The following is a 27,942-nucleotide window of genomic DNA, read 5'->3' as shown; positions in this document are numbered from 1 at the left end:
AGCCGCCGCTCACACTGGCGCAGTGTGGTCTTCGGCTGCTTCGTTCTCCCGACCGTGGTGCGCATGCGTGGGACCCCTGGAAAAGCGCGCAAAACGGCCGCCTCCGTTGATGCTCAGGCGCCGCATTCGGCCGATGGCCTGTACACTCTCAGCCTCGTGGGAGGCAAGGTGGACCAGCTCTGCCGACTTAAGGCGGGAATAGCGACTTTTTGCCTGTTCATGGACTTTGCACGTCTCGATGGCTACTGGCAGGGTCATATTTTTTACTTTTAGGAGCTGCTCCCACAGGGCGTTGGAGTGGACACCAAACACAATCTGATCCCTGATGAGGGAGTCAGCGGTGTCACCGTAGTTGCAGGATTGCGCTAGAATGCACAGATGAGTGAGAAAAGACTGGAAAGGCTCATCCTTACCCTGAAGGCGCTGCTGGAAGACATAACGCTTGAAGCTTTTGTTCGTTTCAACTTCACAGTGACTGTCGAATTTGGCTAAGGCGGTCTGGAACTTGGTCTTGTCCTCACCGTCGGCAAAAGTGAGCGAATTGAAGATTTGGATGGCCTGGTCCCCCGCAGTCGATAGTAGCGGCGCGATATTTCAGGCATCGAACGTACATTCGAGGCCCGAGGCCTCAATGTATAGACTGAATTTCTGCTTGAAGACCCGCCAGTTGGCGCCAAGATTTCCGGAGATCCGGAGCTGTGGAGGTGTCTGGATCTTTTCCATGCCGCTGGAAGGCAGTTGCTGGTCGTCAGTGAATTTTCAAAGGTAAATTACTTAGAAGCAGTAGCCACCCCTGGTATCATGTCGTGTTTTTCACCCTGGGGTAACATGGACTGCAACACGATGCAGATAAACGATAAAGCATACACCAAACGTAGGTGTTGGTTCAATAAGATTTATTGAACTTCAGTGACGAAGCACACAGCTGCCTGTGGGTTGACTCTCTACTACTCTAAGTAAACTAACTCTAACTGTCCAGACCAGGCTAGCTCTGATCCACGTGTAGAAGGTGTTGAATGATTTGTACACCCTGACTGTCACTACAGTTGTCACCAGTGGAAAGAGGCAGAGTGCTGATGCCTTGTGTGTTTTATAGTTGGAAGCCCCCCTCTGGTGTTCTGTCTGGTGATTGGTTGTGTTCTGTTCTGTATGTTCATTGGCTCACCTGGGTGTCTGTCACTGCCTGCTTTTACCTCATGACTACCACAAATTGGAGCCTACACCGACGCTCCCTTCACTCCCATACGCTTCCGCCACTGCCCCCAGACTCTACCAATGGGCTTGTGGAGTATTTTTATTTTTTTTACTCGCGGGGTTTTACCCGCCCACACAAACCCAGATATCACCCTATTCACCCACTTAAAAAAGGCCTTTGGTATAAAAATAGGGAGGCACTGTAAAACAAACAAAAATCTCGGGAGGAGATTTTACGGTCTGTGCCCTCCCCGCCAGTTACAACGGGAGCATGTCCCACCTCTGAAAGTCCTCCTTCATTTGTTCAACTAACCGGGCCAGATTTAATTTATGTAGCTGCTCCCATCTCCGTGCCACCTGAATTCCCAATGAACGAAAACTCCCTCCCACCACTTTAAACTGCAACTCCCCCAGTCTCCTCTCCTGCCCCCTCGCCTGGATCACAAAACTCTCGCTTTTACCCATATTCAATTTGTACCCCGAGAACCGGTCAAATTCCCCGAAGATCCGCATAATCTCCCCCATCCCCCTAACGGGTCAGAAATATGTAGGTGTAGGTTGTCTGCATATAACGAGACCCTGTGTTCCTGCCCCCCCCCCATCCCCGTACTAGCCCCTTTCATTCTTTCGAAGCTCTCAGCACCATTGCCAATGGCTCTATAGCGAAGGCAAAAAACAGTGGGGAGACGGAATATCCTTGCCTAACTAGTCTGAACTCACCCGGTTCGTCCGCACACTCCCCACCGGCGCCTGTACAGCAACCAAACCCAGTCAATAAAGCCCTGCCCAAACCCAAACCGTCCCAGGACCTCCCACAAATAATTCCATTCCACCCGGTCAAAGGTCTTCTCCGCGTCCATAGTGACCACCACCTCCCTGCCACCCTCGGAGGGCATCATGATCACATTCAGGAGCCTTCTAACATTGGCCGTTAGTTGCCTGCTTTTGACAAACAGCGTCTGGTCTTCCCCTATCACCCTCGGAACACAATCCTCTATCCTCGAGGTCAGAACCTTGGCCAGCAATTTGGCATCGACATTCAGTAGGGAGATTGGTCTGTATGACCCACATTGCTCTGGGTCCTTTTCCCGCTTCAGGATCAATGAAATCGAGGCATGTGACATTGTTCGGGGAAGAACACCCCGTTCTCTTGCCTCATTAAATGCCCTCACCAGCAGCGGGCCCACCATCCCAGAAGACTTTTTGTAAAATTCCACTGGGTAGCCGTCTGGTCCCAGGGCCTTACCCGACTGCATGGCCCTCCAATCCCTCTACACCTTCTACAATCCCGATCGAGGCTCCCAACCCCTCCACCAACCCTTCCTCCACCGTTGGAAACTTCAACCCTTCCAAAAACTGCCTCATCCCCTCCACCCCAGCTGGCGGCTCCGACTTGTACAGCCGACTGTAAAACTCCTTGAACACCCCGTTCAGCCCCGCTGGGTACAAGACCGTGCTCCCCCCCATGTCCTTCACTCTTCCTATCTCCCTGGCCCCCTCCTTTTTCCTGAGCTGATGTGTTAGCATCCTACTGGCCCTCTCACCATACTCATATATCGCCCCTCTCGCCTTCCTCAACTGCCCTACTGCCTTCCCTGTGGATATCAGACCAAACTCAATCTGCAGCTTCTGTCGCTCCTTCAACAACCCCGCCTCCGGGGCTTCAGAGTACCTTCTGTTCACCTGGAGTATTTCCCTCACCAGCCTAGCCATCTCTGTCCTCTCCACCTTCTCCCTATGAGGCCGTATCAAAATTAGCTCCCCCCTAACCACTGCCTTCAGCAACTCCCATACCGTTGCTGTCGAAACTTCCCACGTGTCATTTATCACCAAATAATTCTGGACGGCTTCCCTCACCCGCCCGCACAGTCCCTCATCCGCTAACAGTCCTACATCCAATCTCCACTGCGGGCGCTGACACCCCTCCTTGCTCACCCGTAAATCCACCCAGTGTGGGGCATGGTCCGACACAACAATCGCCGAATACTCGCCATCCACCACTCCCGCCAGCAAAGCCTTGTTCAAAATGAAAAAATCAATCCGGACGTACACTTTGTGATCATGGGAGAAAAAAGAACCACTCCTTCGCTCTTGGGCTGTCCGAACCTCCACGAATCTACAGCCCCCCCCCCCATCTGTTCCATAAACCTCTCTGCCGCGGCTGGCACCCTCACTGCCTTGAACTCGATCGATCCAACCTGGGATCAATGACCGTTTAAAGCCCCCCCACCCCCGGCATGATCAACGTTTGCGAGTCCAGGTCCAGAATCTTCCCCAACGCCTGCCTCATATTCCGGATCGTCCCAGTTTGGTGCGCAATATTCACTAATACCACCGGCATCCCCTCCAGCTTCCCACTCACCATAACATACCTACTCCCCCTCAGAGTCTGCCACTATATTCCATACCTCAAATGACAGCCGCTTATTGATCCAGATTGCTACCCCCCAGTTTTAGAGTCTAGCCCCGAATGAAATACCTGCCCGACCCAACCCTTCCTCAACCGAATATGATCCACCACCCTCAGGTCCGTCTCCTGTAGCATTGCCACGCGAGCTCTCACGTTCCATATGATCAGCCCCCCCACCCCCTCATGCTCCTTGTTATCAGCCCCCCCACCCCCTCATGCTCCTTGTTATCAGCCCCCCCCCCCCTCCCCCCGCCCCCACCTCTTCTTAGGTCAGCCTCCAGGTCGCATCCAGCGCCTCCTCAGGCCCGCCCTCGGGTTTTCACCGTCATTGACCTCAAATTTGTCTCCAACCGCCAGTCCCTCCCCTGTCAGCAGAACAATTCCCCCCTCCCTCTCCCTCCCCCCCCAATCAAAATAGCAAACCCAACCCCCCACAACAAACTGATCACCTGCGCTTCTGTGAGATAGCCCACCCAGCTAGCCTGGTAGCCCCGCCCATGGCGCCAAGCATCCTACCCCCCACTGATCTCCCTCCGCCCCGCTCAAACATACAGATGCAAAACATACCAATCCCCAACAAACACGAAGGTGAAAATTCCACCCACCATCCCACATTAAAAATAAAGTTAACCCGCATACAAAACTGAGCAACGGCCCAAAAACTGGGACAAGAACACTACATATACAGCCCAAAAAGAAAATAAATTTAGCAGTATAGGCACAGAGTTACTCGCCCCCAAGTTCAATGTCCTCCATCACCTGCCAGTCCCCTGTCCTTAACAAAGTTCATCGCCCCATCCGGCGATCCAAAATAAAGTGTTTTTTAATAAACGCATTTTATTCAAACTTGTATCAAAGTTGGTTACAGCAAATAAACACCCCGGGAAACATTCTTCCCAACAATCCACTAGACAGCTTGTACAGATTTCTCTCCTTTTTCACCCCCCTCCCCATCACCCACCCCCCCACGACGAACAGCTCCTCAAATACGGTCACAAACATCCTCCACCTTTTCTCAAACTCCCCTGCTGAGCCCCTTCACTCATACTTTATCTTCTTTAACCGCAGGAAGTCATACAGGTCACCCAACCATGCTGCTACCCCCGGTGGCGATGCCAACCGTCACTCCAGCAAAATTTGTCGCCATGCAATCAGAGAGGCAAAGGCCAAGACATCGGCCTTCCTCCTTTCCATGATGTGTTGGGTGTTCTGGATCACATACAGGTCACCAACACTTGAAGTAGTGCAACACTATTTTATTGAATCATTAACTGTTTAAACATACTCAGACTGTCGGTTGATACGGTACTAGCTTTAACTAAAGACCTTTGCCTTGTCCTAACCAGTTGATGCACTCAGCACATGGTGAATGTCTGTGTTGCAGGCTGTGAGCTCTGTCCTCCTAGCTAGCTGCTACTCGAATGAGCGGGAACTCTGATGTCCCCTGTCTTTATAGTGCGTGTGCTCTCACAGGTGATTGGCTGCGGTGTTGTGTATGTTGATTGGTCCCACTGTGTGTCCATCAGTGTGTGTCTGCACCATGATATACTGGTGGATATTATGACATCCCCCCTTTTATATAAAAAATGTGCGTGCGTGACAATAAATAGTGTGGGGTGAATATTCCTGACTATGTGTGTGCGAAATATTTACAGGACTATGTACATAACACTAAGCTATTTACATGGGAAGGTGCCTGGTGCAGAAAAAAGTGTCACACAAATAACGAGATGAACACTATATACAAACCACTTGAACGATTAAACGGAAGAACAGAACAGACCAGAGAGTCCATTAGTGCACAAAGTTCACAAATTAAGTCTCTGAGGTGGGCGACGAATTCTGGTTGACCGCCTCAAGGGTGGGTCAGGAGCCACTGGCTGAGGAGCGGGCTGGACTGCGTCAGAGTGAGGAGGATGCAGAGTAACCGGAATCTCTGCATAGTCCAGGTCAGGGACAACAGGAGGGCGTGGCACTGGCGGAGGATCACATAGCGAGCGCGGAACGAGACGAAGGGCAAGTCGATTACGGCGCAGAATGGAACCATCTGGTAGACGAATCAGGAACGAGCGGGGAGCCACCTGCCGAAGAACCACAGCAGTTGCAGACCAGCCACCATCCGGAAGATGGATGCGGACGTTGTCATCTGGAGCCAGAGCAGGGAGATCAGCTGCACGGGACTCATGAGCCGCCATGTGCTGTGCATGAGACAGTTGCATTCGTTGAAGGACCGGAACGTGGTCGAGGTCTGGGACGTGAATAGACGGCACCCTTGTCCTCAGGGTGCGACCCGTGAGCAGCTGGGCTGGCGACAGGCCAGTGGACAGTGGGGGCGAGCGATAGGCCAGCAGGGCGAGGTGGAAGTCGGATCCCGCATCGGCAGCCTTGCAGAGGAGCCGTTTGACGATGTGGACGCCCTTCTCCGCTTTGCCATTGGATTGGGGGTACAGGGGACTGGATGTCACATGCACAAAGTTGTGCCTCCTGGCAAAGTAGGACCATTCCTGGCTTGCGAAGCAGGGACCATTGTCCGACATTACAGTGAGTGGGATGCCGTGATGAGCAAAGGTGTCCTTACAGGCACGGATGACTGCAGACGATGTGATGTCGTGCAAACGTACCACCTCTGGGTAGTTTGAAAAATAGTCTACAATCAGAACATAGTGCCTGCCCAGCGGGTGGAACAGGTCGATGCCGACCTTGGACCAAGGGGGCGTGACCAACTCATGGGGCTGTAGGGTCTCACGTGGTTGGGCCGGCTGGAACCGCTGACAGGTGGGGCAGTTGAGCACTATGTTGACGATGTCGTCATTGATGCCGGGCCAGTACACTGCCTCTCGGGCCCGTCGGCGGCACTTCTCCACGCCAAGATGGCCCTCGTGTAGCTGTCCCAAGACAAGCTGGTGCATGCTGTGCGGGATAACAATACGATCCAGCTTCAGGAGAACACCATTGACCACCGCCAGATCGTCTCTGATGTTGTAGAACTGCGGGTCACCCGTCTGTTAGGTGGCGCATGACACGCTGTAGCAGGGGGTCAGCCGCAGTCTCGCGGTGAATTTGGACGAGGCGTTCATCCGTGGCCGGTAGATTGGAGGCCACGAAGGCCACATGGGCGTCAACCTGGCAAACGAATCCCGCTGGGTCACACGGGGTGTTGACTGCCCTGGACAGAGCGTCGGCTATGATCAGGTCTTTGCCCGGGTTGTATACGAGCTGGAAATCGTATCGCCGGAGTTTGAGCAGAATGCTCTGGAGGCGAAGCGTCATGTCCTTCAAGTCTTTTTGCATTATATTGACCAGTGGGCGATGGTCGGTCTCGACGGTGAATTAGGGAAGGCCGTACACATAATCATGAAACTTGACGACACCGGTCAAAAGGCCCAGGCACTCCTTTTCTATCTGCGCGTAGCGCTGTTCCGTGGGGTTCATGGCGTATGAAGCATATGCCACGGGGGCCCATGATGAGGCCTCATCGCAGGAGCACTGCCCCAATGCCAGATTGGCTGGCATGGTCAAACTTTTTGTCTCTGTCGCTGGATCAAAAAAGGCCAATACCGGGGCCGTGGTAAGTTTGGTTTTAAGTTCTGTCCATTCGCGCTCGTGGGCAGGAAGCCATTGGAAGTCTGTTGTCTTCCTGACCAGGTTCCTGAGAGCTGTGGTATGAGAGGCGAGGTTAGGGATGAACTTCCCTAGGAAGTTGACCATGCCTAGAAATCGGAGGACCGCCTTCTTGTCCTCTGGCTTTTTCATGGCTGTGATGGCAGCCACCTTGTCCGCATCTGGCCGCACACCCAACTGGGAGATGTAGTCCCCTAGGAACTTGAGTTCCGCCTGCGAAGGAGCATTTGGCTCTGTTGAGGCGTAGGCCCTGCTCCCGTATGCGTTTGAACACGCGCTGGAGGTGACTCGATATGTGGACCAAATGATTATGACTTCAACATAGATGAGAACACCTACAATGCCTTCCATCATTTGTTCCATGATCCTGTGGAATACTTCTGACGCCGATATGATCCCAAACGGCATTCTGTTGTAACAATATCTGCCAAAAGGGTGTTAAAGGTACACAGTTTCCAGCTGGATTGGTCTAGTTGAATTTGCCAGAATCCTTTCGAGGCGTCAAGTTTGGTGAAGAGCTTGGCCCGAGCCATCTCGCGTGTGATCTCTTCGCACTTGGGGATTGGGTAATGCTCCCTCATTATGTTGTGATTCAGATCCTTTGGATCAATGCAGATTCTGAGCTCGCCGGAAGGCTTTTTTACGCACACCATGGAACTGACCCAGTCGGTTGGTTCCGTAACTTTGGAGATCACTCCTTGGTCTTGAAGGTCCTGCAGCTGCTGCTTGAGGCGGTCCTTGAGGGGTGCTGGGACTTTGCGAGGTGCATGCACCACAGGCGTGGCGTTCTGTTTGAGTAGGATCTTGTAAGTATATGGGAGCATGCCCATGCCTTCGAAGACGTTGCGGTGCTGGTCGATGATGGCGTTGAATTGCGCCCTGAAGTCAGCATCCTGGAAGGCAGACGTGTCATCAGGAGAGAGTGTGAACTCTTTGAATGAGGTTTAGCAGCTTGCACGCCTGTGCGCCAAGCAGAGAGTCCTTCGAGGAGCCCACGATCTCGAAAGGAAGGATGGCTTTTCGTGACTTGTGCGTCACTTCGAGTTGGCATGAGCCGGTAGCAGGAATGATGTGGCCATTGTAGTCCAATAGCTGGCAGGCCGATGGAAGAATGGTTGGTTTGACACGAAGACTTTGGAAAGCAGGCCATGCCATGAGATTGGCGGAGGCACCAGTGTCCAGGCGGAATCGTATTTGGGACCGGTTGACCGTCAGGGTGGCACACCACTCATCGTCTGGATCGATGCTGTATACCCACAGCGGCTGGTGTCTTTGCTTCGGGGACAGCCTGTTTTTCGTTACGACACCGACTCGAAAAGGCACTTTCGGGTCATCATTGTCGCTGCTGTGCGGGAGGTCGGAATCGGACTCGGTGACCGTTGGTTGAATTGCCCGAACATTCCTGCGAGGCTGGCTGAAGCGATATGAATTGGCAGGCTAAGCTGCTCGACAGCAGGCAGCATAGTGGCCAGGTCTTCCACATCATAGGCATTGTCGAGATTTTGCGGGGCACTGCCGCTTTAAATGGGCGGAGCCACAGTTGCCGCACGTCGTGTCATCAGCACGTTCGCTGCGCCACCGCGCATGCGCAGTGCGGTCATGCGTGGTGCGCGCCTGCGCATTACGTTCCTCCTCGTCGCCGTCCCCTCGTTTGGTGCGTACAAGCGCGGGAGTCCGCGAAAAGCGCACAAAATGGCCACCCACATCCAGGCTGAGGCCCTGGAGGTGCTCAATCACTTGGACTGTTCCGCCTCGTGGGGACCTTGCCACGCCGTTTCAGCCGCTTGTATATGGGAGTACTAACTGGTGGCATTTTCATGTAGGACACAGGTCTCGGTGGCGGTCGCTAGGGTGAGTTGATTTACTTTGAGGAGCTGCTGACGTAGGGGGTTCGATTGAACACTGAAAACGATCTGGTCGCGTATCATGGAGTCGGAGGTGGGCCCGTAGCTGCAAGATTGCGCAAGGATGCGGAGGTGCGTTATAAAGGATTGGAAAGGTTCGTCCTTACCCTGCAAACGCTGCTGGAACACGTAGCGCTTGAAACTTTCATTCACCTCTACGCTGCAGTGAGTGTCAAATTTGAGAACCGCTTTGAACTTCGTCTTGTCTTCGTCATCTGCAAAGGTGAGAGAGTTGAAAATGTGGATGGCATGGTCCCCGGCCGTGGAGAGGAGAAGAGCAATCTTTCTGGTGTCCGAGGCGCCCCCCCTGTCCGTGGCTTCGAGGAAGAGCTGGAAGCGCTGTTTGAAAATCTTCCAGTTGGCCCTGAGGTTGCCGGCGATGCGGAATCCTGGCGGAAGAGGCAGATCACTTGCAGGTAGGTCTAAGAAGTGCTAGTATACAACCACTCCTGGTATCATGATGTGTTGGGTGTTCTGGATCACATCCAGGTCACCAACACTTGAAGTAGTGCAACACTATTTTATTCAAAGGTTAACTATTTAAACATACTTGAACTGTGGGTAAATGCGATACTAGCTTTAACTAAAGACCTTTGCTTTGTCCTAACCAGTTGATGTACTCAGCACATGGTGAATGTCTGTGTTGCAGGCTGTGAGCTCTGTGCTCCTAGCGAGATGCTACTCGAATGAGCGGGAACTCTGATGCTCCCTGTCTTTATAGTGCGTGTGCTCTCACTGGTGATTGGCCGCGGTGTTGTGTATGTTGATTGGTCCCACTGTGTGTCCATCAGTGTGTGTCTGCACCATGATATACTGGTGTATATTATGACACCAGCTTCTCTGAAACCCCAAATATCGCCACCAAAGATCCGGGTCCACTCCCTCCTCCACTATCCTGGCTAAGACCGCGAACACTCCCGCCCTGAATCTTCCCAATTTTTCACAACCCCAAAACATGTGCACATGATTCGCTGGCCCCAGCCCTCACCTCTCACACGCACCTGACAGAACCCACTCATTCTCACCCAAGTCATATGCACCCTGTGCACCACCTTAAACTGTATCAGGCTCATCCTTGCACAAGAGGAGGTCCCGTTTACCCTTCGCAGTGCCTCACTCCATGCTCCCCAATTGATCTCCATTCCTAACTCCGCTTCCCATTTCTCCTTGATCTTCACCTCCCTGCTCCCCTACCCATTTATATATATCCCCAATTCTTCTCTCCCTTTCCACGTCCGGAAGTAGCAGTTGCTCCAGCAGGGTGTATCCCGGCAATCTAGGGAACCCCTTCCAGACCTTTCGTGCAAAGTCCCTAACCTGTAGATACCTGAATTCACTACCCCTCGGCAGCTCTACCCTCTCCCTTAGCTCCTCCAAAGATCCGGGTCCACTCCCTCCTCCACTATCCTGGATAAGACCGCGAACACTCCCGCCCTGAATCCTCCCAATTTTTCACAACCCCAAAACATGTGCACATGATTCGCTGGCCCCAGCCCTCACCTCTCACACACATCTGAAAGAACCCACTCATTCTCACCCAAGTCATATGCACCCTGTGCACCACCTTAAACTGTATCAGGCTCATCCTTGCACAAGAGGAGGTCCCGTTTACCCTTCGCAGTGCCTCACTCCATACTCCCCAATTGATCTCCATTCCTAACTCCGCTTCCCATTTCTCCTTGATCTTCACCTCCCTGCTCCCCTAGCCACTTATATATATCCCCAATTCTTCTCTCCCTTTCCACATCCGGAAGTAGCAGTTGCTCCAGCAGGGTGTATCCCGGCAATCTAGGGAACCCCTTCCAGATCTTTCGTGCAAAGTCCCTAACCTGTAGATACCTGAATTCACTACCCCTCGGCAGCTCTACCCTCTCCCTTAGCTCCTCCAGACTGGCGAACCTTTCCTCCAAATACAAATCCCTCACCTTGACCAGCCCCACTTCCCTCCACCTCCTGTATACACTATCCCCCCCCCCCCCCCCCCCCCCCCGGCTCAAACCCATGATTTTCGCACAGCGGGGATAGCACCGACATCCCTTCCACCCTAAAATGCCTTCTCAGCTGATTCCATATCTTCACTGGGCTCCCTGAATACCTACTCGGAGCCATTGGCAATGCTGCCATCACCATAGCCCTCAAAGTAGACCCAGTACAAGTTTCCTCCTTTATCCTAACCTACTCTACCCCTTCTCCTTCCACCACCGCCGCACCTTGTCCACATTCGCCGCCCAATAATAATGAAGCAAGTTTGGCAATGCCAACCCACCCTGCTGCCTCAGCCTCTGTAGCAGGGTCCTCCCCACCCTCAGCACCTTCCCCGCCCATACAAAGTCAGAGATGATTGTGTCCACTTTCCGAAAAATGGCCTTTGGTATAAAGGTCGGGAGAGCCTGAAAGATAAACAAGAACCTCGGCAGAATATTCATTTTCACCACTTGGACCCTCCCCGCCAACGTTAAGTGCAGTGTATCCCACCTCTGAAGATCCTCCCTGGCCTCCTCCACCAGCTTCGTTAAGTTCCACGTTTGGAGCCCTGTCCATTTCCTCGCTACCTGAATCCCCAAGTACCTAAACCTATCCCTCGCTACCGTAAATGGCATCCCCCTTAAATTAGCCCGCTGTGCCAGCTCATTCACCGGGAATAGCTCGCTTTTTCCTACATTCAGCTTGTATCCCGAGAACCCCCCAAACCTCCCCAACAGACCCATAATCCTTCCCATACTCTCCAACGGATCCGAAACATACAGCAAGACGTCATTGGGCATAGAGCGACACCCGATGCTCCCTCTGTCCCCTCATTATCCCCTGCCACTCTGCCGACCCCCTGAGAGCCATCGCCAATGGCTTTATGGCCAGCGCAAACAGCAGCGGTGACAGCGGGCACCCCTGCCTCGCACCCATGAATAAGTCAAAGTTCGTGAGCTCATATCATTCGTCCTCACCATCGCGCTTGGCGCCACATACAGCAACCGCACCCATGCCACAAATCTCGGCCCAAATCCAAACCTTCCCAAAACTTCGAACAAGTACCGCCACTCCACCCGATCAAGTGCTTTCTCCGTGTCTATGGACACCACCAACTCCAGTACCAGAGCTCTCAGCGGATTCAACACCACATGCAACAGCTGTATTATATTACTCGCGAGCTGCCTGCCCTTCACGAAGCCTGTTTGATCTTCTGCAACCACCCCCGGGACACAATCCTCCATCCTCCCCGCCAACAACTTAGCCAATACTTTCACATCCGTGTTCAAGAGTGATATAGGTCTGTATGACCCACATTCCACCGGATCCTTCCCTTTTGGGGGGATTAGTGTGATTACTGCCTGCTTCATCGTCTCCGGCAACTTCCCCTTCTCCAGTGCTTCATTAAACGCCCCCAACAGATGTGGTGCCAGGTCCGCCACAAATTCCTTATAAAATTCTGCCGGGTACCCGTCCGGCCCAGGGGCCTTCCCAGACTTCATATCCCTGATACTATCCAACGCCTCCCTCAGCCCCAGGGGCTCCTCCAAGGCCTGCTTCATTGCTTCCTTCACCTGAAGAAATTCCAGCTCGTCCAGAAACCACCCCATGTCCCCCTCCTCTCCTCCTGGGTCTGCCTCATAACATCCCTAGTAACTCTCTAAATGCCTCATTTATCTTCCCTGGTTCTGACACCACACCCCCAGCCCCAGTCCGGATCTTCAATATTTCCCTGGACGCAGCCTGCCTTCGCAGCTGGTGCGCCAGCATGCGGCTCGCCTTCTCCCCATACGCGTATTGCACCCCTCTTGCCCTACGCAGTTGCCCTACTGCCCTCCCCGTTGTCAGCCTGTCAAATTGCCCCTGCAACTTTTTCCTCCTCACCAATCCCTCCACGGTGGGCACCCTCGAATATTCCCTATTCCCTATCTCGCTCACTGGACGGTCATGTTCTGCCCTCCTTTCCTTATTCGCACGAACCGTAAATGAGATCATTTCTCCCCGGATCACTGCCTTCAGTGCTTCCCAAAAAATGCCCGCCGACACCGCCACATAATTCCTAATCGCCAACCGCATCTTATCACAAAAACCTCCACCCCGGCCTCTGCTCTCGTCCCGTACTCAACCGAATATCCAGCCAGTGGGGTGCACGGTCCGAGATAACTATCCCCGCATACTCTGCCCCCTCCACCTCAAACAAAATCTCCCGACTCACTACAAAGTAATCAATCCTCGAATACACCTTACAGACTTGTGAAAAGAAGGAATACTCCCTTCCCCCTGGGTTCTGGAAGCCCCATGGATCCACCATACCCATCCTCACCATAAACCCACCCAGCTCCCTTGCCATTCGTACCCTACCCATCGACCTGGGGCTCGATTTATCCAACCTCGGCTCCAGGACACAGTTAAAATCTCCTCCCATGATCAACTGGTACGTGGCCAAATCCGGGATTGCTGCCAGCAACCCCCTCATAAAACCCACATCATCCCAATTTGGGGCATACACATTTACCCCCCCCCCCCCCCCGCATAAAAACAGACCCTCCCCCCCCCCACCCCCCCACATAAAAAGGCGAAGATCCCCCAATCTCTACACCCACTTCAAACATGCTCCCAACCATTACAAAGTGCCAGCACCCCGGTTCCCAAGCATTGTCCACTCAGTTCTCCCCCAGTTTATGCTCCTTAATGAAGTCTTCAGCCGCTTCTGGGGCCTCGAAATAATACTCCCGGCCTCCGAACGTCATCCATACCTTCGCCTGGTAGAGCACCCAAACCTGATCTGCCGCCGTACAGCACTGCCTTGGCCTTGTTGAAACCTGCCCGCCGTTTCGCCAACTCGGCTCCGATGCCCTGATAAATCCGGACGTTATTTCCCTCCCAGTCGCAGCTACGCTTCTCCCTGGCCCACTGTAGAATTTTCTCTTTCTCCACAAATGTTTGGAGTCTCACGATCACCACCCGCGGCGGCTCCCCAGCTCTAGGCTTTTGTCTCAGAAACCTATGCGCTCGGTCCACTTGAGATGTCTTATCTAGCACCCCTTCTGCCACCAGTCCCGCCAGCATCCTCGAGACGTACCTCGTGGCACTCACACCTTCCACTCCTTCAGGCAGGCCCACTATTCGCAGGTTCTGCCTTCTCGAGGCATTCTCCTGCTCCTCCACCTTTGCCCTCAGCATTTTACAAAGGTCTCCTAGGAGCCCCACCTCCGCCTCCAGAGCCACCACACAATCGTTGTGGTCCGAGATCACTCCTTCAATCTCCCTAATCTGTGACCCCTGCACCTCCAAACACCTCTCCAGCCACTCCAAAGTACTCTTCAGGGGTACCACAGCTTCTGCAATGGCCTTTGCATGATCCTCATGCATTTCTTTCCCCGGTTTATGGAATTCCTCCTTGATAAAAGTAATCAGTTCCTGTACCTGGGGCCTTACAGCTTGCCCCTCCCCTGCCTGCATGCGGGAAGAGACTGTCTGTGAAGCACAAGACTGTTTCAACTTTCCAGCCAAACCTCTCTGTTTTCTGCCGGGTCCCGTGATCAGAATACATACCATTCCAGGGGTAAACTACTCCTCTAACATTCACCTACGCCTTTTCGTCAAAATTCCACCGGGATGTGGGTAAAAAGAGCCCTTTCTGTGACTTTGAACAGGAACAGCCCTTTATGTGACCAATCACTTCATGGTCACAAGCGGAAGTCCCGAAATAAAGTTCTTGACACTCGTAAGTGACCCACAAATGAGCTGGGTACAACATGCCGAACTTCACCCCCTTCTTGAAGAGGGCTGATTTAACTTTATTGAAGCTTGCCCTTCTTTTGGTCAGTTCCGCACCCAAGTCCTGGTAAATGCGCAGCTCGTTATCTTCCCATTTGCAGCTCCTCGTCTGCCTGGCCCACCTCAAGATCTGTTCCTTGTCCAGGAATAGGTGCATTCGTACCACCATCGCCCTCGGTGGCTCATTCATCCGTGTCTTCCTCATAAGTGCTCCGCTTGCCCTGTCCACCTCCAAGGGCCGAGTAAACACTCCTTCCCCCAACAGCTTCTCGAACATAGGCGCCACATATGCCTTGTGTCCGATCCCTTGCTGCCCTCCGGGAGGCCAACGATCCTTGGGTTCTGCCTGCGCGACCTGTTCTCCTGGTCCTCCACTTTCACTTGCAGTCTTTTCTGGTGGTCCCTCATCAGCCCCATCTCTGCCGTCATCGCGTTAGCTGGTCCTCGTTCTCAGCCACTGCCTCTTCCACCTTCTGGATCGCCTGGTCTTGGGCTTCCAATCTTTGCTCCGCCCGGTCAATTGGGTGCAGATACCCTCATCTTTGCTTAGCAAAACTCTCCTGAAGGAATTCCACCAGCTGCTCCGTTGACCACTGGGCAAGCAATCCTAGTCCCTGAGACTCCGCCATGTTTTTCTGTGCTGCAGACTCCACTCCCTTCTGTGCCCAACGATCTCTCCTTTTCAGACCGCTTCTGGTCCACAAATCCATAAACTGGTGGGGGATTCTTCTCCTCTACCTCACCAGTCTCCTATTACCGATCAAATCCCCCATCAGTCAGGGAAAAAGGTCCCAACGGTCCACCACGAGTGGAAGCTACCAAATAAGCGACCACTCACTCCATGGCCACCACCGGAAATCAGGCTTAGCTATTCCTTAAACTCGCTGAGTTACTCAATAAAATTAACTGAACACTTTTTCAGAATGAGACCCATGGAACACAATTGGTGGGAGCAAATAATCAGTTAGTGTTTGCCACCAGATGGTGCCATAATGCTTCAAAAGCAATTGACTCAGAGCCAAATTAATCTTCTATAACTTACCATAGACGGGTGTTTTCCCAGGTAGAATGACAATGACAAGCTGGAGACCTGAATAGGTGTTCTTCAGATGCCTGAACATCGGCTCCACACTGTCAGCTCCCTGTGCATATTTACAGAAACATGGTTGACCCTGGATAGGCATCCCCGCATCCTTTGATATCTTTCGTAGCTGGTCAGTAAAACTCCTGTATCATTGAAAGCCAAAAGTTTCAACATTGTATTCAACAATGAGACAATATTTAAGAAAATCTTCAATGTAAAAATAAGTTGATTGCTGAAAACATTGAGATGAGATACTGAGCTCTGTGGACAGCCATTATCTGTTGTGCTTTCTGAAAATAAGTCATAATTTTTTTTAAGGATCTGCCATGCAAGCGGGAAAGTATGTTAGATATATGGAAGATTCTGCTGCCCTGTTGGAAGCTATTATGGTTTCCTCCTTCTTATTGTGGCTAACTGCATTTAAAACAGAAAAAAAATCATTAAATAATGATTAGCATTGAAAACAGTACTCCTAAATGTGACATATGTAGTTTTCTTCCGTATTTCCTACTTTAATCTAATCTGCTGCTTATTGCACAACAATCAAGGTAGACACCGAATCGGAATGCATGTTGTATGCTAGAACAGAAGGAAGCAAGGTTTGCACAAGGAAACAATTCTTCATGTTGGTTTGTGGAATTACAGTCATAGCATTTACAGTGCAGGAGATCCCATCAAGCCTGCACCGGCCTTTGGAAAGGGTACCCCACTTAAGCCCACACCTCCACCCTATCCCCGTTACCCCACCCAACCATTTTGGACACGAAGGGCAATTTAGCATGGCCAATCCACCTAAACTGCACATCTTTGGACTGTGGGAGGAATACGGAGCACCCGGAGGAAACCCACGCAGACATGGGGAGAACGTGCAGACTCCGCACAGACAGTGACTCAGCAGGGAATCGAACCTGAGACCCTGGAGCTGTGAAGCAACAGTGCTAACCACTGTGCTACCGTGCCGCCCATCAAATTGAATTCAAATTTCACCATCTGCCATGGCGGGATTCGAACCTGGGTCCCCAGAGAATGACTCTGGGTTTCTAGATTACCTGTCCAGCGACAATACCACGCCACTGCCTCCCATATTCACATCAAGGTGCTCACAAAAAAGTGGATGTTCAATTTGTTTGATAACAGACCAAAACTGTGCCAGTTTTAAGCAATCTTAACTCCCTTGCTCAATGCTTGAAACAGACTTTATAACATAGCCCTTAAAATGGAGGACACAAGCATTTCAAGTCAAAAGATGAATGCGTGCAAAATACTCAGGGTGAAGAGCTAAATATTTGTTACTGTTACTGTTAATTTACATTGGCCCAAGTCTTCTAAATCTCCAGATTGTCAGAGATGGGACTGTACGTGAGAAGATGTACGACAGGAGCCATCGGAGTTCCTGATGCGCAATCATGTGAGAATTTCCCAGGCACTTTAAACTTCCGATAGGCTGATTCCCTGTTACCCTCCAGAAAAGTCTCCACCCTTGAGCTCCGAGCAGAGACTTGCGTTAGATACACAGGACTTACCTGGATATTTGCCCTGGAAATGTTTTAGACATTTTAAAACCTGGTTTAACAGCTGGATAACACCACAACCAACACCTCGTCCCCATAATTTACCTCCCCACCCACCCGGTTAACTCTGACCACGTGAATATCTCCTTGACAGAACCGACTTAACATCCCCCAGTTTCAGCCACTCACCCATTCATTAAAACACCAGAGGCGGGATTCTCCGTTCCTGAGAAATTGGGCACGATTCTCCAGAAAAATTTCTAAGTGTGGTAGCGAGCAGGAACTGCCACGAGCTTCCCGGCACTCAGCCCAGCAACGCTATTCAACATTAATATGGTCCACTTAATGAGGCCTCACGGGCATCTCGCCGCAAATGAAGGCTCGCCAGCCCCCCCCCCCCCGCTAACAAGGTCAAAGAGCATTTACTCAGCCAACCCCAGCCAGCTCGCACCAATGGCGTCCAGGATACCGGCCCAAGATTCAGGGATGCAGACCTGGGGACGCTACTAGATGCTGTGGAAGCCAGGAGGGATGTCCTGTTACCTCGAAGGTCCTGAGGGTCAGCCATTGGGCAGCCAGTGCTGCTTGGGATGAGGTGGCGGCAGCAGTGAGTTCGAGGGGTGAGACCAGGAAGACTGGCCCCCAGTGCAGGAAAAAGGTCAATGACCTACACCGGGCAGCACAAGTGAGTAGACATCAACAAATGCTTACCCTCCCCCCCCCGCCCAGAGAGACCTTTCCACCCCCACAACTCTCCACTTTTGAGGAGCGTGCCCTGGAGGTGACTGGTGTGGCATAGGACAGGGCGGTCACCAATGTGGAGGCTGGTGGACGCTGCAGAGTTGAGCAACCACCGGGCCCCAGCCAAAGGAACTATCAAACGTCAGTTTACTGATTGGCCAATCCCTCCCACTGACGACATGTTCATTCTCCCACAGGTCCTCCATCCGACGATGCCGGCTCATCCCGGGTGGCCCCCTCTCCAGTTTCCCTGGCGACCACCTCGGAGGAGAGCTCCGAGGATGCCACTGTAATAGTCGCGTCACAGTTGTCATCCCCACACAAGCGCAGCCACACTCACCTCGGTGGGAAATGATAGTGATCAGGCATCTTGGGCACAATCTGGTGAGCACCACACTGCTGCTGATGTACATCAGGTGGAGGCAGGCACCCCCAGACAAGACAGATGTCAGAGGTCTGCTGGATCCCAGGACCCAGCTGAGTCCCAACTGGATGCTGAGCGTGGGGAAGAGATCATCCCGGAGCAGATGGAGATGTTAGGGTGTGGCCGGGACATTCAGCAGGAGATGTCAGCGTTGGTCCAGCATATCCATAGTCCCAGAGGCTATGGGCACAAGGAGCTGTCGCCAGCAATGCGTGGCACAGAGGCCAACACTGCTAGGGTGGCGACCACAGTGGAGAGCTTGGTGCACGACGCCGGCACCATTAGTGAAGGTTCCAAGACGTCGTGCAGTCAGTGATGGCCATGGCGGAGGGTCTAGGCAGACTGTCCGATTGGGACACACCTAGATGTAGTGGTAGAGCTAGGAAGGCAAAGCACATTGAGAATCATGGAGGGCACCGGGGGAGGAGGAGCGGCCAGCACCATTGGGAGTGTGGGGAATTGTAAAACACAATAAACACCTTTGTGCACAACTAGTATGATGCCTCTGTCACTTTCTTCCACAATGTGCGCCGACCTCTGAACCCTTGGCCCATCTCTCCGATCATCTCCCCTCCCACCCCGTGGCACTCACCCACCCTCTGACCGTGGACATGAACAAAGAACAATGCAGCACAGGAACAGGCCCTTCGGCCCTCCAAGCCTGCGCAGATCACGTGTCCTATCTAAACCAACCGCCTGTATCCTTCTATACCCCGACTGTTCATCTGCCTATCCAGATAAGTATTAGAACATAGAACATACAGTGCAGAAGGAGGCCATTCGGCCCATCGGGTCTGCACCGACCCACTTAAGCCCTCACTTCCACCCTAGCCCCGTAACCCAATAACCCCATCTAATCTTTTTGGACAATAAGGGCAATTCTAGCATGGCCGATCCACCTAACCTGCACGTCTTTGGACTGTGGGAGGAAACCGGAGCACCCGGAGGAAACTCACTCAGACACGGGGAGAACGTGCAGACTCCACACAGAGTGACCCAGCGGGGAATCGAACCTGGGACCCTGGCGCTGTGAAGCCACAGTGCTATCCACTTGTGCTGCCGTGCTGCCCAAGGCAACCTATTAAAGGTCGCTAACGCATCTGCCTCAACTACCTCACTTGGCAGTGATTCCAGGCAGCCACCACCACCCTCTTGTGTAAAAAGCTTTCCCTGCACATCTCCACTGATCCTTTCCCCCCTCACCTTGAACTTGTGCCCCCTTGTAATTGTCATTTCCGCCCTGGGAAAAAGCCTCCAACTGTTCACCCTATCTTATCACCTAATAATTTTATAAACTTCTATCAGGTCGCCACTCGGCCTCCGTCTCTCTAGGGAGAACAATCCCAGTTCATTCAATCTCTTTTCATAGCTAATACCCTCCATACCGGGCAACATCCTGGTAAACCTTTTTTGTATTCTTTCCAAAGCCTCCACATCCTTCTGGTAGTGCGGTGACCAGAATTGTCCCCGGAGCTGTGTCCCATCCCCTAGGTGTTTGGATGTTGGCTGTTGCGGGTGTGGTGTTGCCTCCCGCAGTGTTCAAATACAGTGTCCTTGCAGCAAGGTGTGATTGGGATGCTGGGAATGACTCCCACATGCTACTTGGCCCATCCACCCACGGAAATCCACTTGGGTGTGTGAAGTGCTCACTTAACCACAATTGCCAATTCCCTATGAGCAATAACCTCAGCCACATGCCAGAGGTCTCTGAAATTGGTGGGGGTTATGGGTAGTCGGTCGGGCAGACGGGCAGGGACAGGAGTTGCCCCTGCAACGGGTGCACACGGTCCAGGGTTGACATGGTGGTTCCCCACGCGGTTGCAACCCCCCCCCTCCAAGTACCTCCCTTCCACCGTCCCATGGCGGCCCACATCTGCCAAGGGCCCCCCACCCACTGCCGAGCTCTGGGGTGGCAAGCCCAGCACCCCAGGGCTCTTTGACTACGAGCAACGATGGCTACTCACCTCCTCAGCTCCCCACAGAGGCCCTTCCACCAGGTTCACGTTTTTCAGTACTAATCTGCGCCAGCGTGACCACTTGCTGTGGAGGCTGCTGTTTGATGGGAGGCCGTTGGATAAGGGGTGGCTCTCGTTAACTGTATGGAAATAGGGCTTAAGTGGTGATAATTGTTTTTTTCGCCATGCTACGGCGAGATCCCGATTTTGCCTACGGGAGCAGGCAAGTTGCATCACAAACTGTTTGGCGCCTGGCATGGTTCTCGTTTCCGCCCTGTTCCGCTGTTCACTGGCCTCGTTTCTCTTGAGCGAGAGCGCAACAAGGCTGGAGAATCGCGCCCTAAGTGTTGATGCCGGGGCAGGATTTGTGGAGTTCCACAACAGCAAAACTGGCGCGCACCTCGACCGATTCAGCGGCTGTTGAGGGCGCTGGCGCCACGTGGAACACAATCGATTCCAATGAGAAATGGTGCTGGATTTGTGATTGACACTCAGGAGGCTGACAAGCTGCAACCGCATATACACACTTCACTCCGCACACACACCATCCCAGCCGACAAGATGGTAGTGAGGAGAGCGGCACCCCGTTTCCCGGATGCCGAGCTGGAGACTCTCCTGACCGCGATGGAGGAGAGGCAAGCCACCCTATACCCCGGCCTGGGAAGGAGGCTGCCAGCCGCCGTCGTTCACTATGTCTAGGCGCATGTGACAGAGGCCATCAGCGCCACGAGAAACACCATTGGGATCGGCTTCACAGCTCCAGGGTCCCAGGTTCGATTCCGGCTTGGGTCACTGTCTGTGTGGAGTCTGCACGTTCTCCCCGTGTGTGCGTGGGTTTCCTCCGGGTGCTCCGGTTTCCTCCCACAGTCCAAAGACGTGCAGGTTAGGTGGATTGGCCATGATAAATTGCCCTTAGTGACCAAAAAGGTTAGGAGGGCATAGGGTAGAAGTGAGGGCTTAAGTGGATCGGTGCAGACTCGATGGGCCGAATGGCCTCCTTCTGCACTATGTTCTATCATGCACACTGCCTGGGTATCGGGTGCAGATGTGCATCTGATGGTCACATGTCAGCTGCACGTTCACTGACTGGAACCCCTCTTGCTTTGTGTAGAGCGGCCTGTCATCTGCAGGTGCTCTTTGGGTGACATGCATCCCGTCGATCACCCCCTGGACCCGGGGCATCCAGTCGATGGCAGCGAACCCCGTTGCCCGGACATCCTGGCGCGCTAGGTCCACTTGAAATGGATGTAGGGCCTCCGTTATGGTGCGGATGTACCTATGCATTGAGCTCCGAGAGATCCCGACAGGTCCCCCATGGAGCTGGAAGGACCCCATGGCGTAAAGGTTTAGGGCGACCGTCACCGTGACGGCAACCTGGACTGGGGTGTCGTCCCCCATTCCCCTATGGTGTCAGGTGCGCCATAATCTGGCAGATATGTCGCACTGTCATCCTGCTCAGACGGAGTCTTCGATGGAATGCCTGATACAGCAGATCTCCGAACGACAGGTGCGGCCGGTACACGTGAAGCCTCATTCGGTTCCAGTCGGGCACGCTCCGCTGCTGCACGCTCTATTGCTACAGCTTCCTCCTCCTCGAGCAGTGTCAGCTTGTACAGGCACAGGGCTGCAGCGACGAGCAGGAAGGCCCCCATTGCTCGTTGTACTTTAATATCCATTTTCTGCAGGGGATAAAAGGCTGACGTTAGCTGCCCCTCCGCATCCCTGGCCCCTTTGGTGCCCGGCACCATGGGGACTTGGCCAAGGTGCTCGTCCCTGATGCCAGGACTACTGTAAGCTGACGCCGCCCCTGCCAGCCGCACTCTCTACGGTTCCATCTGGAGCCCCTGTAGGGGCTATTGTGGGCATTGCCCTTGGGTAGGTCGTGTGATGCCTCCGGCGGGTCGTGGCCGGAGGGTGGTAGGGGGTATGGCAGCGGGTGTGGTGCGGAGGAACACCTACAGTGTTTACTGTATGTGCGTTCCAGAATGCATTGACGCCGCTATCGTTAGCTGTCCCCCCTTCCCCAACCCGACTACCGGGTCGGTAAAAGTTTTGTGACCGAAGTACTAGGCCATTAATTCCCAAATATAGAATGTAATAAAGAAAAACATCCAACAGCAAGTGTTAAATTTGCATATTAATACTCAGCAGCTACTCGAAGTACAATCCATGGTTCAGCTGAGGTAACAGGCTGAACCCAGAGCAAAGAACCCTGTTAAGTGAGAATTTGGGGTGAGAACCATGACACCGAATACATAAAATGTTCCATTGTACTGCAGGTCATTAGTTTCACTGCAAAATTGACATTTGTGACTTTGCTAAATTCCAGGGGCGAAATTCTCCAGTATCGGCGCGATGTCCGCCAAAAACGGCGCAAATCAGTCGGGCATCGCGCCGCCCCAAAGGTGCAGAATCCTCCGCATCTTGGGGGGCCGAGCCCCAACGTTGAGGGGCTAGGCCCGCGCCGTACAGATTTCCGTCCCGCCAGCTGGCAGACGTGCCCCGCCAGCTGACGCGGAAATGACATTGCCGGGCGGCGCATGCGCGGGAGCGTTAGCGGCCGCTCACGGCACCCTGCGCATGCGCAGTGGAGGGAGTCTCTTCCGCCTCCGCCATGGTGGGGACCGTGGCGGAGGCGGAAGGGAAAGAGTGCCCCCACGCCACAGGTCCGCCCGCAGATCGGTGGGCCCCGATCGCGGGCCAGGCCACCGTGGGGGCACCCACCGGGGCCAGATCGCTCCGCGCCCCCCACAGAACCCCGGAGCTCGCCTGCGCCGCCTTGTCCCGCCGGTAAGGTAGGTGGTTTAATCCACGCCGGCTGGACAGGCATCCTAGCAGCGGGACTTCGGCCCATCCGGACCGGAGAATCGCGGGGGGGGGGGCGGGGCGGGGCGCCAATCGGCGTGGCGCGATTCCCACCCCCGCCGAATATCCGGTGCTGGAGAATTCGGCAACCGGCGGGGGCGGGATTCACGCCAGCCCCCGGCGATTCTCCGACCAGGCGGGGGGGGGTCGGAGAATCTCGCCCCAGCTCTGGACGGGTTGACAGACAAATGATAGGCAAACTACATCACTTGGGTAAACAATTAAAATCAAAAGTAACTTTCAGGAACATCGCTCAGCTCAGTTGATGCGCTGCTGAAGCACTCATCTCTCAGATCTCCCACCCCAATCACATTTTCCCTTTTGTTCTTTTACCCACTTCCTTCCCCTTCACTTGCTTAAAACTGATCACATCTATCTTTTCTAATAATGTTGAAAGGTCATCGACCTGAAACATTCATTCTCTTTCTGGGTGTTTCCAGCATTTTCTGTTTTTACTTCAAGGGGAAATGGTATATCCGACACCCTACCATCCCCCACCCATGTCCCTGCGATCACTCTATTTTGAATCTCCTGCATCGGGAGCTGCGGGAATTCCCTCACCTGTTGCCTCGCAAAAGCCCTCAGTTGCATATACCGAAATTCATTCCCTTGGGGCAACCCATATTTTTTCGTCAGCGCTCCCAGACTCGCAAACGTCCCATCTACGAACAGATCTCTCAGTTGCATAACCCCAGCTCTCTGCCATGCTCCAAATCCCCCATCCATTCTCCCCGGGACAAACCTATGGTTATTTCTTATCGGGGACCGCACCGAGGCTCCCGCCCTTCCCCTATGTCGTCTCCACTGCCCCAAAATTTTTAGTGTTGCCACCACCACTGGACTTGTGGTGTATTTCTTCGGAGAGAACGGCAACGGCGCCGTCACCATTGCTTGTAGGCTGGTTCCTTTGCAGGACGCCATCTCCAATCTCTTCCACGCCACTCCCTCCCCTTCTCCCATCCACTTACACACCATTGAGATATTGGCAGCCCAGTAGTATTCACTTAGGCTCGGTAGTGCCAGCCCCCCCCCATCCCTGCTACGCTGCAAAAGAACCCCCTCCTCACTCTCGGGGTCTTCCCAGCCCACACAAAACTCAGGACACTTTTCTCAATTCTCTTGAAAAAAGCCTTCGTGACCATCACCGGAAGGCACTGAAACACAAAAAGGAATCTCGGGAGGACTACCATTTTGACCGCCTGCACCCTACCCACCAGTGACAGGGGCACCATGTCCCATCTCTTAAAATCCTCCTCCATCTGTTCCACCAATCTTGTTAAATTAAGCCTATGTAAGGTTCCCCAACTCCTGGCTATCTGAATCCCTAAGTACCGGAAATCTCTTGTTACCTTCCTCAGCGGTAAGTCATCTATTCCCCTGCTCTGCTCCCCCGGATGCACCACAAACAACTCACTCTTCCCCATATTCAATTTATACCCCGAAAATTCCCCAAACTCCCCAAGTGTCTGCATTATCTCAGGCATCCCCTCCACTGGGTCCGCAACATACAGCAATAAATCATCTGCATACAAAGATACCCGGTGTTCTTCTCCTCCCCTGAGTACTCCCCTCCACTTCCTGGAGCCCCTCAGTGCTATGGCCAGGGGTTCAGTCGCCAATGCAAACAGTAACGGAGACAGGGGACACCCCTGCCTTGTCCCTCTATGAAGACGGACGTAGTCAGACCTCTGTCTGTTCGTGACCACGCTCGCCACCGGGGCCCGATACATCAGCTATACCCATCCGATATATCCTTCTCCAAAACCAAATCTTCTCAGCACTTCCCACAGATAATCCCACTCCACTCTGTCGAATGCTTTCTCGGCGTCCATCGCCACCACTATCTCCGCCTCCCCCTCTGGTGGGGGCATCATCATTACCCTTAGCAACCTCCGTATGTTCGTGTTCAGCTGTCTCCCCTTAACGAACCCAGTTTGATCCTCGTGGACCACCCCCGGGACACAGTCCTCTATCCTCGTCGCCATCACCTTGGCCAGGAGCTTCGCATCTACATTTAAAAGGGAAATGGGCCTGTAGGACCCACACTGCAGCGGGTCTTTTTCCTTCTTCAAAAGGAGCGATATCGTTGCCTCCGACATAGTCGGGGGCAGCTGCCCCCTTTCCCTGGCCTCATTAAAGGTTCTCGTCAAAAGCGGGGCCAGTAGGTCCATATACTTCCTATAAAATTCCACCGGGAATCCGTCCGGTCCCGGGGCCTTCCCCGCCTGCATGCTCCCAATCCCTTTTACCACCTCTTCCATCTCAATCTGTGCTCCCAGTCACGCCCTCTCCAGCTCCTCCACCTTAGGGAATTCCAGCTGATCCAGGAAATACATCATTCCCTCCTTCCCTTCCGGGGGCTGAGCCTTATATAACCTCTCATAAAATGCCTTGAACACCCCGTTCACTCTTTCCGCTCCCCGTTCCATCTCTCCCTCCTCATCTCTCACCCCACCTATCTCCCTCGCTGCTCCCCTCTTCCTCAATTGGTGGGCCAGTAGCCGACTCGCCTTCTCTCCATACTCATACTGTACACCCTGTGCCCTCCTCCACTGTGCCTCTGCCTTACCCGTGGTCAGCAGGTCAAATTCCACTTGTAGCCTTTGTCTTTCCCTGTACAGTCCCTCCTCCGGTGCCTCCGCATATTGCCTGTCCACCCTCAGAAGTTCTTTCAGCAATCGCTCCCTTTCTTTACCCTCTTGTTTCCCTTTATGTACCCTTATGGATATCAGTTCCCCTCTGACCACCGCCTTCAACCCCTCCCAGACCACTCCCACCTGAACCTCTCCATTGTCATTAAGCTCCAAGTACCTTTCGATGCACCCCCTCACCCTTAAACATACCCCCTCATCCGCCAATAAGCCCATATCCATTCTCCAGAGTGGGTGCTGTTCTTTTTCATCTCCTACCTCCAGGTCTACCCAATGTGGAGCGTGGTCCGAAATGGCTATGGCCGTATATTCCGTCCCTGTCACCTTCGGAATCAGTGCCCTTCCCAAGACAAAAAAGTCTATCCGTGAGTATACTCTATGAACATGGGAGAAAAATGAGAACTCCTCACTCCTAGGTCTACTAAATCTCCAGGGGTCTCCCCCTCCCATCTGTTCCATGAAGTCCTTGAGTACCCTGGCTGCTGCCGGCCTCCTCCCGGTCCTGGACCTCGACCGGTCCAGCCCTGGATCAAGCACCGTATTGAAGTCTCCCCCCATTACCAACTTTCCCGCCTCCAGTCCGGGATACGTCCCAACATACGCCTCATAAAATTAGCATCATCCCAGTTCGGGGCGTATTTGTTCACCAGGACCACTGCCTCCCCTTGCAATCTGCCACTCACCATCACATATCTACCCCCACTATCCGCCACTATGGTCTTTGCCTCAAACAGTACCCGTTTCCCCACTAAGATAGCCACCCCCCTGTTCTTCGCATCTAAACCCGAATGAAACACCTGCCCCACCCATCCTTTGCGTAGTCTGACCTGGTCTATCAGTTTCAGATGCGTCTCCTGCAACATAACCACATCTGCCTTTAATTTCTTTAGGTGTGCGAGTACCCGTGCCCTTTAATCGGCCCGTTCAGCCCTCTCACGTTCCACATGATTAGCCGGGTTGGGGGGCTCTTTACCCCCCCCCCTTGTCGACTAGCCATCCCCTTTTTTAACCCAGCTACTCACCCGGTTCCCACGTACCCGTATATCCCCCCCCGACGGTGCCCTCCCGCCTCGACCACCCCATCCTATAACAGCTCCCCCTTCTCCTTAGCAGCAGCAACCCAGTTAACCCCCCCCCTCCGCTAGATCCCCCTCTAGCGTAGTTGCACCCCCCATGTTGCTCCCAGAAGTCAGCGAACTCTGGCTGACCTCGGCTTCCCCCCTTGTCCTCGGCCCCCACTGTGCGAGGCCCCCTCCTTCCTGCGTCCCTGTTCCCGCCATAATTACCATAGCGCGGGAACAAAGCCCGCGTTTCCCACTCGGCTCCGCCCCTAATGGCCGGCGCCCACTGTTCCTCATCCCCCCCCCCCCAACACGGGGAAGAGAGAAAAGTTCCAGGATCGCAAAATTAACAAATTGAAAAAACCACCCCCCCCCCCTTTTTCCCCCCTCTCCCCACATAATCGCCCCACCACTTTGTCCCAAAAGTTCTTTCTCTTGCCCGACTATTCCAGCTTCTCGTCCACAATGAATGTCCACGTCTCTTCTGCCGTCTCAAAGTAGTGGTGCCTCCCTTGGTGTGTGACCCACAGTCTCGCCGGTTGCAACATTCCAAACTGGATCTTCTTTTTGTGAAGCACCGCCTTAGCCCGATTAAAACTTGCCCTCCTTCTCGCCACCTCCGCACTCCAATCCTGGTATACGCGGATCACCGCGTTCTCCCCCCTACAGCTCCGAGTTTTCTTCGCCCATCTGAGGACCGTCTCTCTGTCATTATAGCGGAGAAACCTCACCACTATAGCTCGGGGTATTTCTCCAGCCTTCGGTCTTCGCGCCAG

The 27,942-nt window shown here is 53.4% G+C and overlaps 1 protein-coding gene across 2 annotated transcripts in view; it reads right to left on the bottom strand.

Annotated features, from left to right (window-relative positions):
* LOC140416829 (protein argonaute-1) overlaps positions 1-27,942 on the bottom strand; it is a 227,517-nt gene that overhangs the window by 79,233 nt on the left and 120,342 nt on the right. For both annotated transcript variants that reach the window (XM_072501154.1, XM_072501155.1), the window contains exon 12: positions 15,917-16,101. In XM_072501154.1, the coding sequence (XP_072357255.1) occupies positions 15,917-16,101 (185 nt within the window). The remainder of the gene's footprint in view (positions 1-15,916; positions 16,102-27,942) is intronic.

This window comes from Scyliorhinus torazame, chromosome 1 (assembly GCF_047496885.1).
Source record: "Scyliorhinus torazame isolate Kashiwa2021f chromosome 1, sScyTor2.1, whole genome shotgun sequence".
Lineage (NCBI taxonomy): Eukaryota > Metazoa > Chordata > Chondrichthyes > Carcharhiniformes > Scyliorhinidae > Scyliorhinus > Scyliorhinus torazame.
The sequence above is the reverse complement of the archived record's forward strand: the minus strand, read 5'-3'. Positions and strand labels throughout refer to the sequence as shown.